Raw genomic sequence first — 20,730 nt, forward strand, 5'->3', positions numbered from 1 at the left:
GCTGTGATGCTGGGGACCTCCTGGCCTTGCAGACCTGCCTTGGCATAGCCTGCTGTGTGATATGCAGCTAAACTGTCCCCTCCTTGTGCCTCCGCTGCTAGAATGGGAGGGGGATTTTATCTCCAGAGCTATTTGTGGGAAGTGGTCTGTCGAAATTAGGTATCAGTGCTGTCATGTAAGCCCAGGCTGACCTCCTGGTCAGCTGGCTCAATTTTGCCGTGCTACAGTAGATGCTGTGAGCAAGAACTGTCTCCTCAGCGGAGGATGTGGTACACTGGTTATTTACAGGATGCTCATTGTAGAACCACATTGTTCAGCCCTGTTCTCAAAATGCTGTCTCTTGCTGGTGCCAAAGAATAAAGACTTTTGTCTCTCCGTGTCAGCTCTGGAAGTGGTTGTTCCTCTCTTGCCTGAAAAAACGGGGCCAGTAGGACCCCACTACAACCGTTTTGGGAGAGGCAGGGGAAGCACCCTGACTTCCCAGCTGGAAATGTTGCCTTAGACCTTAAAACCTCAGCCCTCCTGCATCACATCCCTGCTCCCAGCACCAAGCAGCAGCAGCAGCTCCACCATGGCTCCAGCACCTCCCAGGGCTGCTCCTTCCCCGTCCTCCAGGCTTTTCCCCCATCCCATCAGAAACCAAGGCCAGGAGCTGATGGAGCTGGTCCCCTTGGACCTGCCGCTGCAGGTTCAGCAAAGGGGTGTCTGAAAATCACACGTGAGGGTACAGCAGTGTCTCTGCACCCTCAGAGAAGGTGGCTGAGGGGCTGGCCAGGAGCATGGCCCCAGCAAAGCCACTCCGGGGCTGCAGCCCAGGCTGTGCTCAGCGCTGGGTGAGCTCTGTCTGTGCACCAACTGCTGCTCTGCAGCTGCTTTGGGACGGAAACCTGAATCTGGTTTAAAAAAGGACGAGAGATCTTTTGCACCAAGTAAAATTGACAGAAGCTCTTTATCAGCTTATGGTTTGCATTTAGAAGTAGCTGATAACTTGTGGATAGAGGATGAGACTGTCAGGGCTGACCTCTGTGCTGAAGCTTTGTGGAGTGGATGGGGACCGCTGCCCTCCAGGCTGTCTCCTTTGAGCTGTCTGAAGCAAAAGCTCAGAAGCTTTTTATCACCCCTTGCCAAAGAGTATCCCCAGCTGGCAGCTTGTGCATGTCAATTCTTCACCTCCCAGGACATTTTCCACCAAGAAACGATCTGCTCCTCACCCCTGGGGGTAATTGCTCAGGCCACCCTCATTGCTAGCAACAAATGACCCCCCATAATTAAGGGCAAGCCAACCAGCGTGAGATACAGCGTCTGTAAAACAGCCCCAAGCCCACTGGTGCCATGGTGCTCTGCGGATGTTCGGGTTGTCTCCTCCCCTTGCTCACCACCACCTCTCCACAAGTCTCCCTGTTTCTTGGCCACCTTTCTATTGCAGTTCTTTACTCACTGCTTCAAAGTCTCTTTGTTGGGGGCTGAGGGATGGAGGGACTCTAGGGGTCCCAGGGACATAGTGGGTCCCAAATCCTTGGCGGTGGGGCACAAGGTGGCACAGCGCCAAGCAGAAGTGGGTGGCTGTCCCTGGGGATGGGGAGGAGCAGAGATGGGTGCAGAGGGATGTCAAGGAGATGCAGAGGGAAAAGAAGCAGGGAGCTGGGAGCAGAGGACAGAGGCAGAGGAGGGAGAGGAGACCTGCAGGCCACGTCTGGGGTGGGAAGAGTCCTGTGGGGTCAGTGGGATGTACTGGGGGCCCCACAGCCCAACCTGGCAGCAGCCCTGCAGATGAACAAAGACCTGGCAGGAAGAGCTGGGGAGCAACCTGCTCCACAGGGAGGAGGAAACAGGGATGCTGAGTGATGTGGACCTGCCAGATCATGGGCAGTGTGGGTTAGAGAGACAAAACTCGAAGAGGCTGAACCATGAGGCCAAGTTCAAACCATCAGCTACCAAAAAGCTGCAGGGAGAGGTCACGGCAGGATGTACAACCCTCAATATAGCAGCTGCTTGAGCAACGGTGGCTAGAAATAACCACAACTCCACTCCTCGTGTTGAGAACAGCCAAGAGTAAGAGGGGGGGCTGACGAAGGGGGTAACTCCAGAATCAAGATAGGAACAGGAGCCACTGGGGAGACACTGCAGCCATTTGGGCTGAAGGTCTTCATGGCTCACCTCCCTTCCCAGGGCTTCTCCCAGCTCCACTGGGAGCAAGGGGACAGCCACAGGGTTCATGCTCTCAGAAGGACCAGGATAACAGGTCCAGACTGAGCATGTCCAGTTGTGGTCCAGGCTTGGTGCTTTGCCCATGGCACCACGAGGGTCTTCTTCTGGGCGCCTTCTGGGCATCACTGAGCAGCAGGAATCAAAGGAAAAGCCTGTGGACCCTGGGTCCAGCAGAGTCAACCTGCCAGTCCCCATGGGAGCAGATGGGCTTGGATTTTGTCCACCTCCATAAGCACATGAGAAGTCTGATGGTTGAGTGATGGTCACCTTCCAGCAGACAACTGGAGCCGAACTCTTCACTTCCCTCTCAACTGGGTTCTCATTCTTTTGGCTCAGATCTGGTTTGTGAACAACTTGGCCTTGCTGAGTCCTGAGTTGCACCCTGAGGTTTCACGCTTGCTTGTGCCCCATGTACCACACACAGTCTCATGGTGGAATCCATCCCCAGTCGCACCCCATTTGGCAGCACAGATGTTTCTGAACTGCTTGCAAAGCAAAGAAACCTCCAGAAAAGGGAGTGTTGGGATGTCAGAGTTGACGTGGAGAAGGGCGTAGGGGCCAGGGAGTGGGGATTTTATTTATGCTTTAAATATCTCCAGAGTGGGTGTCAGAGGATGGAGCAGACTCTGTTCAGTGGTGCCCAACGCCAGGGTGAGGGGCAACGGGCACAGACTGAAACACAGGAGGCTCCATGTGAACTTGAGGAGAAACTTGTTTGCTGGGAGGTGCCAGAGCCTGGAGCAGGCTGCCCAGAGCGGGTGTGGAGTCTCCTTCTCTGGAGACATTCAAACCCGCCTGGCCCGACCTGTGTGATCTGCTCTGGTGACCCTGCGTGAGCAGGGCTGGGCTGGGGATCCACAGAGGGCCCTGCAACCCAACCAGCCTGGGGTGCTGTGGTTCAGTGACTGTTCTATAGCTGAGACACCTCTTGTAGATTTCCGTGCAGCAGACAACAAGGGGCTGGTGTTGCCCTAAGTCTCAAGACATGACCATCGAGAGCAGCCAATACATCCTCTGGATTCAGCAGCAACTCTCCGCACAGCAGCTCTCCTGGCTTGTCCAGGTGTCCCCTCCTGGCTGCCATCCCCCGCCCAGAGCTGGCAGCAGGTGACAGGCTGTGGCCAGGCTGCTCCCTGCACATTTGTCCCCAGGGGCTACGATTTCTCCTTTGCTCTCACGGAACCCCCACCGTGGCACTGGTCCCCACCAGCCCCATCCCCCTGGACCAGCTCGGACAGCCCGGCTGGACAGTCACTGTCCCCAGGCACAGGCACCAGTCCTGGTGGTGCCTGGCCCGTGTAGGGGACACAGGTCTGCAGGGGTCCCAGAGCAGGCTGGCTCTGCAGCTGCTCCTGGAGCTTTGAGAAGGAAACCAAAACCAGAAAGGCTGGAGAGGGAAATTCCCATGAGCGCTGGGCTCCAGGCCAGGGATTGTCCAGACAAGAGCCAGCTGCCTCGCCAGCCTGTCCGGGTCTGGGACAGACCTCGGGTCTGGGACAGACCTCAGCCCCCCCCAACCTTCCCTCTCACCACCACATCCATCCTCATCCCCTCACAGTGCGCAGAGCCCCACATCAGGGACTAACCTGGGCTCCTGCAGCACCAAACTCTGCTGCTCGGCACAAAAGGCGACTGAGCATGCCACAGGCGTGGGGGGGTCGGGATGCCCTCAGAGGTAGAGGAGACCCCCACCGCTGCCTTCCCGGGATCCTGTCCCCACCACGTGCAGGCAGCAGCTCCTGTCCACCCGCCCCACCATGCAGTGGCCACTCTGTGTTCCACGGCATAGCAGGAAGCCCTGCTCGGGGTACACCTCTCTGCAGGTTGTCTCTCCCCCACAATGGCAAGCCCTGGCCATAGTGTGGGACAAGATTTTTGCAGACGTGTTGATCTACCTCATCCACTCCAGGACTTGACCCTCTCTGCTCGAACCCTCTGGGACTGAGCCTGTGCCTTTCCTGAATCATCCTCCCAGCAGGGTGGTCAGGACTCACCCCCAGGGACCTGGCGAGGACCCCCCCTCACCAGCACCATCTCCTGGGACACAACGCGGTGCCTGGGCTGGGTCTGCCCTTTGCTGGGATGCTGCGCTTCGAGTGTCCCCAAGCCCCCCTGCCTGCAGCCAGCTTTCTAGCCAGGAAAACACAAGACTAGAGGGAAATCAGGAGACAGTGTGGAGGTGTTTTCCCAGTCTCAGGGTTGCCAAGTCTGATCTATAGCTGCAGGAAAAAATGACACAGTAAGAGAAAGGCTTTTTTTTTTTTTTTTTTTTTTTTGCATTAGGAAGAAGAAATACCGACTGTAACGGGATGGCTGCAAGGCCAGGTCGGCTCTGAGTCACCATGTTGTTTGGGATATTTCTCCTCAGTGTGCAGAAGCAGAGAAGTATGAAGATGACTGCGATGGGCAAGCACTGCCCAGCACTGTGCTTTTACCCTTGGGACCTGCTCCCTCTCATGGACCTGCTGGAGAGGGGCCAGAGGAGCCCCAGAAATGACCCGAGGCTGGAGCAGCTCTGCTGGGAGGACAGGCTGGGAGAGCTGGGGGGTTCAGCTGGAGAAGAGAAGCTCCGGGGAGACCTTAGTGCGGCCTTTCTGTACTTAAAAGGGGCCCATAAGAAAGGTGGGGACAGACTTTTCAGCAGAGTCTGTTGTGACAGGACAAGGGGTGATGGTTTTAAACTAAAGGAGGGAGATTCAGGCCAGACATGAGGAAGAAATTGTTGGCCCTGAGGCTGGTGAGAGCCTGGCCCAGGTTGGCCAGAGAGGTGGTGGCTGAACCATCCCTGGAGACATCCCAGGCCAGGCTGGACGGGGCTCTGAGCAACCTGAGCTGGTGCAGATGTCCCTGCTCGTGGCAGGGGGGGCACTGGGGGAGCTGGGAAGGTCCCTCCAACCCAAACTATTCTGTGATTCGTGTTCCCATGGAAAGCAGCATCCTGGGATTGACTACAGCCAGGACAAAGCAGGTTGACTGGTAGCTGTTTTACTTCTGCAGCACAGCCAAACCCTTCCCTTCATTTTACTGGTGGGACAGTGAGGAATAGCCTCTGGTAGGGTGGTCAGAAGGAAAGCTGGGGTCCCTGCTCCTCTCCAGCAGCCCTGCTGGGGTTCAGCAGGACCCAGACACACACGGGGCTTGGGGGGGTTGAGATGCAGTGGTGTTTTGGGGGAACAGATATGTGGGAGGAGAGATGCCACAGAGCCACTGACAGTGTGTGTGTGGGTGCCTGTGGGCTCTGTGCTGGGAAACACTGCTGCTTAGCTGGCAGCAATGGCTCAAAGAGGGGGGTACGGGCTGGGACTGTCCCTGCTGTGCTCCCATCACCCCCAGGTACCCACCAGCTCCCAGGGCAGCCCCAGGACCATGGCAGCTCCATCCACTCTGTTCCTCCTGTCAGACCCTGAGCCGCTGTCCCTGCTCCCCTCCCAAAGCCTCTGGCAGGATTTTGCCCCTGACAGCTTGTTCTGTCACCACCCCACCGGGGGATCAGTTCGGCGTGCAGCACGTGGGGCTGGGAGCAGCAAGCAAGGATCTGGGATATGTCTGGGGGGGCGTGGGGAGACATGCATGTATGTATAAGGCCTATATGTGCACATGAACATCAAATTCTGTAGAGGATGTGGGAGGTGGGGATGTATGTGGTGGGGAAGGAGGTGTCGGATGATATTCATATGTCTGCAGTATGGAAACTTCATGGGTTTGCCACAAACCATTTCCCATCATCACGTGTCATGCAGAGTGTGTAGACAGGCTCAGGGTGAGGTTCTGTCTCTGTGCTGGTGAACACCGCATAACGGGACACAGGGAAAAAAGCAGAGGTTTTATCCAAATTCTTTATTCTCTAGAACCATGACTTCACACACATAAATCAGGGCCACCCATCATCCAACACGGAGACTCTGAGCCACCGTCCCATAAATACCCTCCCTGCCATCCTCCCATAAATAGCATTATTATCCACAAAAGACATTACTGCCCTACTCTATATGATACTTTCTTAAATAAGTTAAAATAATATAAGAATAATAGAGGTGCAGTCCCATGGGCCCTCCCAGGCCACAGGAGTAGGTGTCAGGGCAGCTGGGTGAGGTTGCAGACTGGTTCATGCAAGCCAAGGGCAAGCAGCAACACCTCAACACAAGGCATCTCATGGTCCCCGTCCAGCGGTGCCTTGGAGCAGCCTGCAGGTGACGTGGGCTCATGCAACTCGTGTCTCCCCAGCACCCTGCTCCATCACAGGAGCTCAGGATAGCGGGACTCGCGCGTGACAGCAGCTACACTTGCCATCTTGCTTCATTCAGTTCTGCTTCAAGTTCTGCAGGTAACTCTGAACCCAGGTGTCACTGGGGTTGGCACAGACTTGGCGGCCCTTCTTTGTGATGAACCTGTGGAACGGGGATGAGATGAGACATATTAAGTCTCTGCTCAGACCTGCATCCCAGGAGACCCTGGATACCAGCATTGGGGCATTACAAGAGGTTGTCCCCTGTGCCCCAAGCTGATGCTGAAAACAGTGGCTGGCTGAGATTTCCCCCATTTCCACCCCTTTTCCCACACTGCGCCCTCAGCTCCTGCAGGAACACCACTGGGTATCCCCACAAAGAGCATCATAGAATCAGGGAATCATTTTAGTTGGAAAAGACCCTCAAGGTCATCAAGTCCAACCATAACCCACCCCTGGCACAGCCCCATGTCCCTGAGAACCTCATCTCCGTCTGTCCAACCCCTCCAGGGATGGTGACTCCAGCACTGCCCTGGGCAGCCTGTTCCAATGCCCCACAGCCCTTGGGGGAAGAAATTGTTCCCCAGATCCACCCTCAACCTCCCCGGTGCAACTTGAGGCCGTTTCCTCTGGTCCTGGCGCTTGTTCCTGGGGAGCAGAGCCCGACCCCCCTGGCTCCAAGCTCCTTTCAGGCAGGTCAGAGATCAGAAGGTCTCCCCTCAGCTCCTGTTCTCCAGCTGAACCCCCAGCTCCCTCAGCCGCTCCCATCACACTTGTGCTCCAGCCCCTTCCCCAGCTCCGTTCCCTCCTCTCAACTCGCTCCAGTACCCCAGTCCCCAGCAGTCCCTGTTCAAGCCCTTTGCCCCTGGGGTTCCCCTCTCCCTGCTCTGTTCCTACAGCCCCCCGTGCCCACAGCCACCCCGCAGAGCCAGTCACTCACAGACCCCACAGTGACTGTGCCCGCACTGTCCCAGCTTGTCTGGTACTTACACGATGGCAGGACGGGTGCAGCTGGTGCTGGTGCTGTAATAACGCTGGATGAGCTTCTGTGGGAGCTTGTGGTGTGTGTAAGAGAAGCAGCAGATTGGGAGGTCGGATCCAGCTGGAAGAGGCAAAGAGTGACAAGGTGAGCACGTGCTGGGCTGTGCGTTGAGAGCAGCCAGCCCATCAGCTCAGGGAGCCATCCTGGGCGTGGAGTGAGGAACTAGACTAATTAAGATCGAAATGGACTTGTGGATCATCTGGTCCAATGCCAGGAACAGTATTGTCAGGTACTTGGGAAGATTCTCACTCAGTCATCGCTCAGAGTTTCATTTCCTCACCTCTCCCAGCCCCAGGGAAGAGACTGAAATCCCTAAACTATAAACAGGAATAACTGCTCCAAGCCCAGGATGGCTGGACGGATGGATGGATGGATGGATGGATGGATGATTTTCCACTTCTGGGATTTCTACATGTAACTAATCTCAGTGCAAAGTGGGTAGTGATACAAATGCTGAAAAATTCCTAGTTATCTGCCAGGGGATCTCAACGAAGAAATAATAACAAAGGCTTAGATCTGCTCTTCCTACACAAATAAAAAAGTAGGACTCACCTGGGCCAGAGAAAGTCTGGGAGCAAGAGGCTGCAATGAGCAGAAGAGCAAAAACAGCTGCAGAGATCTTCATCTTCCCTTTGGGTGAAGGCAGTCGGAGCAGGACCAGAAGCTCTGGCAGATGCGGCTCAGACTGCAGCAGCTGGATTCTGCTCCCTTTTAATAGCGAGTCCTGGAGTCTGCTGGGAGAAGCCTGAGTGGAAATTCCAGAATGATAAAAGATGATGACACGAAAGCGAAATAGCCAAAGGGAATTAGGAAAAAAAAAAAAAAAAAAAAAAAAGACAAAAAGAATGGGATATGTTCACACCGGAGCCAAGTGTGTTGAGCTCTGACTCAGCATTCATTTTCGATTTCATCAAATCAAAAGGAAACTAAACTGTGCCAAGTGGCATGGTCACAAAGAGGAGAACTATTTAGCTGAACTACAGGAGGGATTTTCCCTGTGTGCCTGTATAGCAAAAGACACAATGTTTGTCTAAGATTATGCAACTCTGGAAAAAAAAAAGAAAATGCAGGCACCAAAGCACGCTCATGCTGGATGTTTATCAAACTTGCTAAACCGCAGCACATGGAGCTGAGAGGTGGCCGGACCACAGGCTCTGCCCCTACCAGCCCTGCAGTGCTTTGTTTAACATGGATCACGGGGGAGCTGGGGCTGGAGGAGCCCCTGGAGATCAAAGCAGGGTCAGCTGGAAAGGCTGCCCAGGACCATGTCCAGACGGGCTTTGAATATCTCTGGGGATGGAGACTCCACAACCTCCCTGGGGAGCCTGTTTCAGTGTTCAGTAATAAAGTTTTATGTGCTGTTTAAATGGAATTTCCCATTGCCTTTTGTCCTGCCACCAGCCACCACTCGGGCTCCATCTACTTTGCTCCCCACACACAAGTTGGTAAGATCCCCTGAGCCATCTCCTCTCCAGGACCAACAGTCCCAGATCTCTCAGCCTCTTCTCCTGGGACAGATGCTCCTATTCTCTTTGTGGCCCTTTGCTGGACTCTGTCCAGTAGGTCCCTATGTGTCTCATACTGGGGAGCCCAGCACTCCAGGAGTGGCCTCACCAGTGCGGAGTAGAAGGGTCACCTCCCTCGACCTGCTGGCAGCGCTCTTCCTAACGCAGCCCGGGAGCCTGGTGGCCTTTGTGGCAAGGAAACATTGCTGCTCGTGTCCAATTTGGTGTCCACCAGGAGCCTTGGGTCATTTTATGCCAAAATGCTTCCCAGCTGGTGGGCACCAGCATATACTGGTGCCTGGGGTTGTTCCTCCACAGGAGCAGAACTGCGCGCTTCTCCTTGTTGAACTCCATGAGGTTTTTTTCAGCCAGTTTCTCCAGCCTGACGAGGTCCCTCTGGATGGCAGCAGGTCTGTCCGCTGTCAGCCACTCCTCCCAGCTTTGTGTCACCCGCAAGCTTGCTGAGGGTGCACTTTGTCCCATCATCCAGGTCATTAAGATATTAAACAGCACCGGCCCCAGTATCGATCCCTGGGGTTCTCCACTGGGAGTGGTCTCCAGGTGGACTTTGTGTCATGGATCACAACCCTCCAAGTGCAGAGTCCCTCTCACTGCTGTTTATCTAATCCATCATTTTTCCTATGAAGATATTATGGGAACCTTGCTAAAGTCAAAATTAACAACATCCACTGCTCTGCCCTTGTCCACAAAACCATCTCATCTTTACAGGCTACTCACAGTCACCTTTACAGCCTCAGGCCTCCACAAAGCAATCAGCTTGCAGGATCTCACCTGCCTTGGAGGGTCTTTGCAGGCAGGACGGTCTATTGCCACCCCCAACCTCAGCCCTGGGGAGAGGAGAGTTTGCCAGAAGAGGCAGTTTGCCACACTGGAGACATCTTGCCAGCCTGAACCGCTCCCTCCAAAAGCTCTCCTGAGTCCAAGATGGATTTTCTGGCCAAAAAGATGAGAAACAAGTGGGGAGAACCTATTTGGCATGGGAGAGGCTTTCCAGCCTCAGCAGGTCCCCGGTGCTGGAGTGGTGGCCATGTGGTCCGGTGGAGATGGGGGGATCTGGGGCTTCCTGATGTCCCACCACAGCCTGGGGGTACAGCTGGAGCCAGAGCCCCCCTCCACCACAGGGAGGATGCTCAGGCCTGTGGGTGGTCTCCAGGGCCTGGAATTTCACCCCCAGAAGTACAAATCCCCTGCTCATCTCCCCTGGAGCTGCAAGTGAGAGTGGTGGAGACACCGTCCTTCCCGAATCAGCTCGCATGGGGCAGGAACAGGGCCAGGTTGCTTGGCAAGAAGGCTGAAGGCTCCTGACACAGGTGATGATCTGCTCCTCCACACACTCACCCCCCAGGGAGGATCTTTTACACTCCTGCTTCCCTGCACGGTTTTGTCCTGCGTCAGAGCCCCAGGCACCGGTGCTGTGGCTGTGACAGGCTGCAGGCTCACCCTGTAAATGGGCAGAGGCACCACCAGAGTGGCCGAGGGTCTACTTTTCCTGGGGCTAAAGCCTCTGTAAGTTCTGACATCGATATCAGGGAAGGCGTTGGGTTTTGTGGGACCACAGCAAGCCCTGGCAGGACCAGCGCTGCTTTCCCTGGGTGAGTCTGAGCAGCTGTGGGCAGAGACACACAGCAGAACGAGAAGTGGCTCCAGCTTTTGGCTGAATTGCTGCAGAGCAAAACCAAATTGTGGCTTTTTTGCCATGGAAATAAATCATGCAGAAACCAACAGTGGGAGTTTGATGTTCCTCCGTGCTTGCAACTCACATGTGCACGGGGAAATGACAAACGCCAGCTGTCGGCGCGGCATTGCTGGGTGAGAAAGGTTGTGGCTGCCGAAAGGCAGCTTTGTGGCTAACACCAGCCAGGGACAGCTTTGCTCATGGGAACTTCACAGCTTCTGCTCGCCAGCCCACCGCCTGCAAGGAACGAGCTGCAGGGCCAGTGGCCCACGCGGTGCTGTCTTTTCCCCGGAGGTGGTGGGGAGGTGTGATGGGGGTGTGATGTGATCTGCACCAGGCAGCTCTGCCCTCCATCTGGAAGCCCTGAGATGGTCAGTGGAAGGAAAGGAGACGTCATTGACTGCCAATGAATTTGGCAGAACTGGCGGAGGAGGAGCTGCCAAGAGCTGCTGCAGCTGCATTTGCTTGGTTGTTGCTGCAGCACAAACCCATTAGTGCTCACAAAACTGCCTTTTGTCACCTCTGAGGTTGTTTTCCCCAGAGTTCTGAGAAGCCTCCTGGAAGGGGTGACCTCTCCCTACCCCTGCACAGCACTCTGGCTTCCAGGCACTGGCTGCATCCTCAAGTCCATCCCCAGCTGCATCCCCGGCCGCAGGCTCCTGCCAGGCTGTCCCCAGAGCACGTCACCCTCTCCGACCTCCAAGGCCAGTTTCTGGTTTCAGTTTTCCATTTCCGTACACTGGTTTTTGCTTCTCTGTCAAATCCCAGAGCCCTCTGCTGTCAGTTCTTGCAGTTTAAGCATTTATAAGCTGACCTCTCTTAAGCTTCCTTTATTATTCCTGGAAACGAGCCCTTTTTTTAATCATTTTAGCCTCACGCAGACTAGGGCATGAGATTTGTTTGGGTGCAGGCAGGATAGAAAGAGAAAGCTAAAATTATTCAAAGAGGAAGACTATAGGGAAGGAGGTTATAGTGGGTGCTGAGCCTTCATCTCCTGAGACAGAGGGTGGCAAGGATTAGCCCAGAGGCTTTGGGACTCCTTCAAGCCCCCTCACCAAAATCCTGCCCCTACCAAGAGCCACAGGTCACAAAGCATGTACGCCCAGAGCAGGGGGATGAAAGGACTTCGCTGGCAGGTAACGGTGAGGGCTGTCTCCAGGCTGATGGGGAAGCCTTGTCTGCTTCACCTGGGGGTGCAGCTCATCCGTGGGTGCTGCCCTGTCCCAGCCCTGGCACCTCAGCATGGTCAGAAGGACCTCAGGGTGTGAAAAGGGACATTATCCTATCCCTGTCACTCCTGCTAGCTGTTTGCTCCCCTTGCCCATAACTCCACAAGCAGATGCAAGCTCTGGGATGTGGCGTGCTCTGTTTGGGAGATGCTGGTTGTTTCACCTGCAGTGCCCCGGGGAACACAGCCTTGTTCCTCTGCTCATAGCATGGGACAAAGGTGATCCCTGACCAAGCCCAGGTCCCCTCCCACCTGCAAACCGTCCCCAGCAGGTCCCTCCTGCACCTCTCTGCACGGTCCCCAAGGGATGCAGAGGGTGTGCAGGGAGACTGCGGGGCCGTGGCATGCCGGGAGTGGTGCCGGAGCTCCCTGAGCCCCCCCATCTCCCCCAGGAGACACGGGTGCCAGGCAGAGCCCACGCTGGCTGGGGCGAAGGGACAATGGCCCTTTTGAAGGGCACAAGCCCATCTGGGGTGGCCGAAGCCTCAGCATCATGAGAAGCAGGATGGGACCTGCACTTCAGAGAGACACTGCAGAGCGCCCTAACCTGCAAACTCCCCCATGCATGGGAAGTGGTTTGCGCCAAAATAAATTGTGAGGCTCATAGACACCTGAGCTCTGCTGCCGGTCTCCGTGCATGACCACGGCACCTGGAAAGCTCACAGCTTGCTGGGGGAGCAGGGGCTCACACCTCCGGGGGGCTCCTGACCCCCATCGGTGCTGGGGGGGACCGACGGCAGACACATCCCTGCCAGCAAGCGGGTGGACACAATGTCTTCAGAAGGTCTGAGGGCCACACATGAGGGAAGTCCCTCAGCTGTGGCAATGCCCTGGCACAAGTTTAAAGGTTAACCTTGGCCATAGCTCCCTCCGTGACCAGGGGAAGGACTTGATGCTCAGCTGTCCCCACAACATCTGTGCAGTGCAGCCACCCGCCCTGTGCTCTGTGGGCCACCCACAACCCACTAGACCTTCCGGAGATCCGGCCTCCAGCAGCACTCACAACAATGAAAACAATCCTCTTGTGGCTTGCTGCTTTTCCTTTTTGCTAGTGAGGCCACATCTGGAGTTCTGGGTCCAGTTCTGGGCTCCCCAGCTCAAGAAGGACAAGGAATTACTGGAGAGAGACCAGTGGTGGGACACAGAGATGCTGAGGGGTCTGGAGCATCTTTGTGATGAGGAGAGACTGAGAGAGCTGGGGCTGTTGAGCTGCAGGAGAGAAGCTGAGAGGGATCTGATCAATGGGATCAATATCTCAGGGTGGATGTCAGAGGATGTTCCAGACTCTGTTCAGTGGTGCCCAGCGCCAGGGTGAGGGGCAGCGGGCACAGACTGAAACACAGGAGGCTCCATGTGAACATGAGGAGAAACTTGTTTGCTGGGAGGTGCCAGAGCCTGGAGCAGGCTGCCCAGAGCGGGTGTGGAGTCTCCTTCTCTGGAGACATTCAAACCCGCCTGGCCCGACCTGTGTGATCTGCTCTGGTGACCCTGCGTGAGCAGGGCTGGGCTGGGGATCTGCAGAGGTCCTGCAACCCAAACAGCCTGGGGTTCTGGGATTATGATGAGCACACAAGGCCCAGTGGGTTAATTTATAAACTGGTTTTGTTTTTCACCCTAGCAGAGCTCTGAATTTTCATCCTGTCCTTCCTTGCTCTTTCTGGACTCATCAAAGGTCAGAGTGGGGTGGACTGTCCTTCAGGGCAGAGGATGCAGCCCCAGCAGAGACACTTTGCCTGGTCCTCCCAGGCATTTGCAGGGTTTGACGGATGCCGAGGGTCAGGGGTGCCCCAGCCCCCAGAGCCGGCAGCTGGGCTGACCCAGGAGCACAGCTCCACAGCTGCTGCCCCAAGGCTCAAAAAAATTGCTAGAACTCAAGTTTTTCCTGTTTCTTTCTTTTCCTTTCATGCCAAGGATGGAGAGGGGTATGAGGCCAGGAGGCTTTTTTGTTTCACTTTAATTTGATTTGAAATAAACTACACTTAACCCTCTTTGGTTTGTTTTGTTTCAAAATAAAGGTCAGGAAAACTCTGAGGCATCAGCCATCAGAAAGTGGTAGTATTCCTTGTGTATTTTTTTCAGAAAATGTCCTTGCTGGAGGAAGGTTGAACCTTTAACGTGATATATTTGTCTTATCAGCTACAAACATCTTGCTGGCAAGACACGATTTTGGGGCCTCTTGTGCAAGGCGGTTGACAGTGGCCGTGGTCTCCCCTCCATGTGGAGTCATGGAGACAGATGGCTCCCAGTCACTCCCACAGGCACAGGTTCCCATTGGAGACAGTTCCTGGACATGATGTCATCTTAAAAATTCCAACATTTGTCCAGAAGAGACAAGAAGGGTGGGGGTGGAATTTCTGGACACTTATGGAAAGTCACGGGTGCCCCAGCTTGGAGCAGGACAGGATGGACGCTGCTGCAGGTAGAAGTGGAGCTTGTCCTAGCGATGGTTTCTGAACTCAGGACATTTTTAAGTACTTCCTTTTATGAGCAAATCCTGACTCCTCAACATGAAAACCTGCTATAAATAGCAACTTACATCAGTCAATCTCACCATTTTTTTCAGGGTTCCCCTTTCATTCAAGATCGAGAATTTCCCCGTTTCTGCTATCACCACATTTATTTTGGGCATTTGCTTTACTTAGCACTTTCTCCTGGGATTTTTTGGGGGCTTGCAGAAACCTCTACCATATCCCTGGATGTAAGTTGGTGCAACATCAGCAGACTGCTCCAACAGCCCGTCCTGCTGACTCCAAACACTGTTTGCCAGCAGTGGGGACAAGGGGACACCACAGGCTGGGTCATGGGTCCTGACAACAGCTGGAGCCACGTTTGGAAACCTTCCACCTTCCACCACCGTTTTTCTATGAACCTAATTCCCATTGAGGTGCTGCAGCCTACCCTCCATCGCCCTCTCTCTATTTCAGAGCACTTCCCAGGTTAGATGGTCCCTCATCCGTGACACGCAGTTTCCCCTTCTTCTAAAAGGGGGAAGAGGCTGGAGAAATTACTTTCTCATTTCACCATGACTGCAATGCGGGAGAGTGGGAGAGGACACATTTTTTAGGAGTGTGTTGCAACGTCTCAGGTCATCACTGATATGACTATAGCCTCCCACCTCAATCCAGGCTGCGAAGAGCTGGCAGAGGGAGGGCTTTTGTCAGATTTCTGAGTAAAAAACAGATTCCTGGGAAGTAAACACCCGGAATCTGGGGTTATAGTTGGTTTTCAGCAGTAGAGAAGTCTCAGCCCTTGCGTGGCCCATGTAGCGCATGTTATCTAGGCTAAATTGATCCTAAGTTGACTCAGCTAAACTGAGAAATTTTTTTCTTAATTATAAAACAGTCCCTGATAGTCCAAAATTATTTGGCATCTGCTTGCTGGCAAAGGTATAAATGGAGGTTTTCAGCTGCCTGAAGTGGAAAAATGTCTCATTGAAAACATCTGAATAATCAATGCAGATTTCCAACTAATTCTCATGTTTTAATGAAACTTGTTTTTTCTCAAAACATTTCTGCACCATAAATGGTATTTCTCCTGCCTGCCCTACCCACAGCGTGTGCCTTGGGAGCAGGACAGGACCAGATGGCTGTAGGTGGCAGATCTCAAGACATGACCCATGAATGCTTGAAGGTACAATCACAGGGAACAGCTCAGAGGCAAACCACGCTCTTACGTACACAGACAAGTTGCACTCCCTGAGCAACCCGACGGAGAAGCCAAGTGAGCTGACACGAGCTCAGAGCTGATATCTGGTCCAGCTGGCGTCCAGCTGAACGTCAGGTTCCCACCTCCTGCCTGGCTGGACACCCTGCCTGCAGAGGCAGGCTCTCCTCATCCTCCGTGATGCAGAGAATCATAGAATCATTTTAGTTGGAAAAGACCCTCAGGAACACTGAGTCCAACCCTTCCCCCACCCCTGGCACTACCCCATGTCCCTGAGAACCTCATCTCCGTCTGTCCAACCCCTCCAGGGATGGTGACTCCAGCACTGCCCTGGGCAGCCTGTTCCAATGCCCCACAGCCCTTTGGGGAAGAAATTGTTCCCCACATCCAACCTCAACCTCCCCTGGCGCAACTTGAGGCCGTTTCCTCTGGTCCTGGCGCTTGTTCCTGGGGAGCAGAGCCCGACCCCCCCCGGCTCCAAGCTCCTTTCAGGCAGGTCAGAGATCAGAAGGTCTCCCCTCAGCTCCTGTTCTCCAGCTGAACCCCCAGCTCCCTCAGCCGCTCCCATCACACTTGTGCTCCAGCCCCTTCACCATATGGGGACAAGGAAGTTGACAAGTGGAGGGGACAGTGGAGTCTGAACTGATGGGTGAGCCTGCGAGGTACCTCTCTCTGCAGGTGACCAAGGGATAGACGGAGAGGAGACCAGTTTGGTCATGATGGGGCCAGGAGGGAGGTGATGCTCTGCTTGGCAAAGCCACGTTTGCTCCATGGGGTAGATCTGCCCTTCCCACCTCTGTGACTTCTCCTGTGGAAGTCCAGGCCTGTCTTGTCCCCCAGACCCCTCTCTGCCTGTGTGGGCAGAGCAGTTAACCTGTGTGGAGCTGACCTGCCATGGCTGGTAGAAGGGCGGGCAAGGCAGCCCATGGGTGGTGGAGGCTGCGTACACCATGTTGGAGTGAGATTTGGAAAACACTGCATTATTTATAGAAAGTGGCTGGGTTTACAGCCAGGATCCTTTAATAGAAACAGGGTGAGTCAGCGCCCAGGGCTGTGGAGGGTGCAGAGGTGCTGGTGGTGCGGTTGGGTTGCTCCACTTTATGTTATAATCCTTCCACTGACTTTCAGGCAGCATCTGCCAAGACATCACCACTCAGTGATGCCTTGAACGTAATGAAATGGAGATATTCCCCAGAAAAGAATGTGCTTCCCTGTTCTTCTAGAATGTCCTTCTAAGAACATCTCATTATGGATGGACAACCCTCAGCATTTCCCAGAGCATCCATCACCTCCCTGTCAGGCCTTCCCTCTCCTTATTGGGGATGAGTTTGATAGACCACCATGGCAGTCTGTACTTAGGCTGCTGACTTCTTCCCAGTGAGCCATGCCTGGTCGCAGTGCTTGCCCAGCCCTCAGAGAGCTGTGAGCTCTTTCTCTCATACAATATGGTCACTACAATTTTACCTTTTCTACTGAGACTGGGTACTCTTCTGCCAGAAATCCCAGTTTCTGCCCTTGTCTCACAGTTAATCTGCTCCTGGTCTTCAGAAGCACTGTCTTCTTCCTCACCCTGCTCCTGCAGCCCCTCCTGCCTCATCTTCAGGGTCACAGCCAACATCTCCATACTTCTTTTGGCACTCTGCATCTCCATGTCCAGCAATTATAGGCCTCACCTCATCTATCGGTAGCCATTGAAATTTAAGTGTCTGACCTAAACTGGTCATTTAGGGTCTCCTGGAGTACGGCAGAAATCTCCAGGAGATGATGTCCTATCATCTCATCTCTCTCTTTCCTTAAACTGAGGAGAGAATTCAAGGGCTTCGACTTCTGGGACTCTTACTTCATGCCCACCGCTACCTGTGCTGGTGCCTGCAGTGCTGTCACAGCTGCAGGACATGCCCTGCGTCCCCTCAGAAGCATATGCAGGACATGGAGCCCACTGTCGATGGCTCCCATCCCCTGCCACTGGGGCAGCACCGGCTGTCCAGATGCAGGAGGGAGACAGTCCAGGATAGAGGAGACCTCAACCCCTTTCTCCCTAACCAGCCTTGTCCCACCTGTGCTCTTCAGCCCCTTGGCACAGCTCTTGGAAGGATGCACTCTCACCTCCAAGCTGCTTGGGCAGGTTGGGTAATAGGGGCCTGTTGACCAATGCAGGAACCTCCGCAAGGAACTTCTTACTAAGGGACATGCAGGAAAGAAGCAGAAGTAGCGATGGTGAGTGTTTCATATCCTGTGTCACTGAGGAGGCTCTGAATCGAGGGGGGAGCTTCACCCTTCCGGGACTGAGGCTGCTGCTCTGTTCCACCACGAGACTCCACCACCAGCAGCTTCTTCTCTGGGGGAAATTCCATCATGCCTACGCAAGCCACTGCACGGACATCCTCACCCCATAAATAGGGGAGTTGCTGTCTGTCTCAGCATCACACAGAAAAGAGACTTTCAAGCTCCACTTGCCTGCTCCAGCTCCGGCCACCACTTCTCAGCTGACATGAAGGTCTCTGTGGCTGCCCTCACCCTTCTCATCGCCGCCTTCTGCTACCAGACCTCCTCTGCACCACGTAAGTCTGGGATTTCCCCGTCCTCTCTAAATGGGGACAGGAGAGATGTCGCTGCTGGAACAGGGTCCTTTCTGCCAGCCTTTCCACCCCTGGGTCAGACCACCCTCTGGCAGGTGCTCCAGGGCCATTGGGGCTCTCCTGCCGTGGGATGGCACAGCTCATGGGCTTTGCCAGTGCCAACTCAGGGTGAATCCAGAAGAGAAAGAATTGAAGGGAGAATAAAGAAAACCCTCTTTGGTTGTCTTCCTCCTCTACATCCTCCCTCCTCCCTAGACTGGATCTGAGGTCCCATCTCCCTGTGCCAGGGGTCTGTGGTCCCATCTCCCTGCCCTGCTCCCCATCCCTTACCACTGTTGGTGACCGTCTTTGCTCTTCACAGTTGGCTCTGACCCACCGACCTCCTGCTGCTTCTCCTACACCTCCCGGCAGCTGCCCCGCACCTTCGTGGTGGAATATTATGAGACCAGCAGCCAGTGCTCCCAGCCGGGTGTCGTGTAAGTCCTTTCCTCCGGGGCAGTGGGGGGCTCTGCCTTTGGGCTGGGGATCCAGAAAGACCCTTTTCAAAACACAGGGGATGGAGGTTGGTCCCGGGGGACAGGAGGTATGGGGGACACGAGGTGCATGGTGGTGCTCCATGGTCCTGCTCCACCACTGCTGACACGATGGGCATGATGTGCTGCGTGTCCAAATTCTGCTGGTCCTTGGGAGAGGCTGGGCTTAGGGCAGGATTCCCCTCCATCCATTGCTCTCCCACCAAAATCTTACCTCTCTGCACCCCGCAGGTTTGTCACGAAGAAGGGTCGCCAAGTCTGCGCCAACCCCGAGAACGACTGGGTCCAGGAGTACATGAGTGATCTGGAGCTGAACTGAGGTCCCAGGACAGACCCAGACACCGCACGTCTGCTGGCGAGGCCCGGCCAGCTGTGGGCTGCATCAGAAATGCTTCCGTGTCGTTGAAAGCTAGTTAGGAAACTGAAAATGTACCAAAATCTGACTTTAATGTTTTGCTATTTAATTTTTTATAGGGGAGGGATCAGGTGCAATAACTCTGCTCTAGACAAATAAGAATATTATTTAATAGATGTATTTTTTTAAATGAAGGCTCATGCTTAGGTTATATTTTCTGTATTTAATTAATTGTAATTTTGATGTAATATTTAATTCATATTTCAAGAAATAAATATTTTTGTAAGAACTTTCTGTCTTTGCCTCTATTACAATTCTTTGCAATGACAATAGCTCAAATTATAATAGTGTTCTTTATTCCCTTTTCTATGCTGTCAAAACCCCCACAAGCTTCCCCTATCTGAACGTCCTGTTTTGCAAAATATGAAAGGAAAAATCACGAAGGAGGAGGTGTGAAAAGGGCATAGATTACATTCAGGTAGATGGGCTCACTCTTTTTATAAAGTATTTAATCTGTACTCATGACTACTGGCAGCTAGTTAAATTACATCACTGGCCCCATTATAGTCAATTAAAACCTTTAGGGGTTGAAATTTTATATGCTGACTGTTTCAGGGAAAGTTTTCTGAGAACTGCAGCTAAAAAGGATCAGCTCTTCCCAGAGCTGAGGATGGAAAAAAATATGTTTCACTACAAGACTTTTAGAACTATTTCATCAAGCTTTCATTTAGCTAGTACCTGAGGCTTGGCAGACGTGTCCCTCTTCTGAGCAAAGGTGTTTTTCCTCTGTGCCTCCAAGGACAGCCCATCTCTGGAGACACCTGTCCAGAGACGAAATGTCCCCTGCAATGTCCCTGCCAGGGCCCAGCCCCAGCACAGGGCCTGTCCCTGCAAGGAGACATCTGGTGTCCCACCAGAGATGCAGGAGATGGAGCAGACACAACTGATGGCCTTTAGGTTACTCTGATCAGCTCTAGACGGGTGCTGTTGGATGAACACCGAGGGTTTGTGTTCCTCCTGCCTGGACCCTTGGTGCCTATAGGGCAGCCAATGAAAAAGGCTCAGGGCAGAGACCTGCCTGCACTCAGCTCACCCCACAGTGGTCACACACTGAACTGGGGGGGACAAATGTCAACATCAGTGAGACACGGCGGAGCAGAGCAGGAAGGTTCGTACCAGCACTGGTGTGGCCAGCAGGCCCAGGGCAGTGACCGTCCCTTGTCCCAGGCACTGGGGAGGCCAAACCTCAAATCCTGTGTTCAGTTTTGGGCCCCTCACGCCAAGAAAGGCCTTGAGGTGCTGGAGCGAGTTGAGAGAAGGGAACGGAGCTGGTGAGGGGCTGGAGCACAAGTGTGATGGGAGCGGCTGAGGGAGCTGGGGGTTCAGCTGGAGAACAGGAGCTGAGGGGAGACCTTCTGATCTCTGAACTGCCTGAAAGGAGCTTGGAGCCAGGGGGGGTCGGGCTCTGCTCCCCAGGAACAAGCGCCAGGACCAGAGGAAACGGCCTCAAGGGGAAGCTGAGGTTGGAAATTTGGGAGAATTTCTTCCCCCAAGGGCTGTGGGGCATTGGAACAGGCTGCCCAGGGCAGTGCTGGAGTCACCATCCCTGGAGGGGTTGGACAGACGGAGATGAGGTTCTCAGGGACATGCGGCAGTGCCAGGGGTGGGTTATGGTTGGACTTGATGACCTTGAGGG

At 54.2% G+C, this 20,730-nt stretch overlaps 2 protein-coding genes across 3 annotated transcripts; one reads left to right on the forward strand and one right to left on the reverse strand.

The window, feature by feature from the left end:
• Window positions 1–6,508: 6,508 nt before the first annotated feature.
• On the reverse strand, window positions 6,509–8,160 carry LOC135995788 (C-C motif chemokine 4-like). Its single transcript, XM_065647321.1, has 3 exons — window positions 8,028–8,160; window positions 7,424–7,535; window positions 6,509–6,596 (listed from the first exon to the last, which is right to left on the reverse strand). The coding sequence occupies exons 1-3, from the start codon at window positions 8,098–8,100 to the stop codon at window positions 6,509–6,511; spliced, it is 273 nt and encodes a 90-aa protein (XP_065503393.1). The 5' UTR covers window positions 8,101–8,160.
• A 9,898-nt stretch (window positions 8,161–18,058) lies between these two features.
• Window positions 18,059–18,998, forward strand: LOC135995698 (C-C motif chemokine 4 homolog). 2 transcript variants are annotated; one of them, XM_065647200.1, is made up of 3 exons: window positions 18,059–18,128; window positions 18,508–18,622; window positions 18,911–18,998. In XM_065647200.1, the coding sequence occupies exons 1-3, from the start codon at window positions 18,059–18,061 to the stop codon at window positions 18,996–18,998; spliced, it is 273 nt and encodes a 90-aa protein (XP_065503272.1). The 2 variants fall into 2 exon arrangements, with proteins under 2 accessions (XP_065503272.1, XP_065503273.1); XM_065647201.1 differs by having other exon boundaries at window positions 18,508–18,620; window positions 18,924–18,998.
• Window positions 18,999–20,730: the final 1,732 nt, after the last annotated feature.

Source organism: Caloenas nicobarica, chromosome 17 (genome assembly GCF_036013445.1).
Source record: "Caloenas nicobarica isolate bCalNic1 chromosome 17, bCalNic1.hap1, whole genome shotgun sequence".
Classification (NCBI taxonomy): Eukaryota; Metazoa; Chordata; class Aves; order Columbiformes; family Columbidae; genus Caloenas; species Caloenas nicobarica.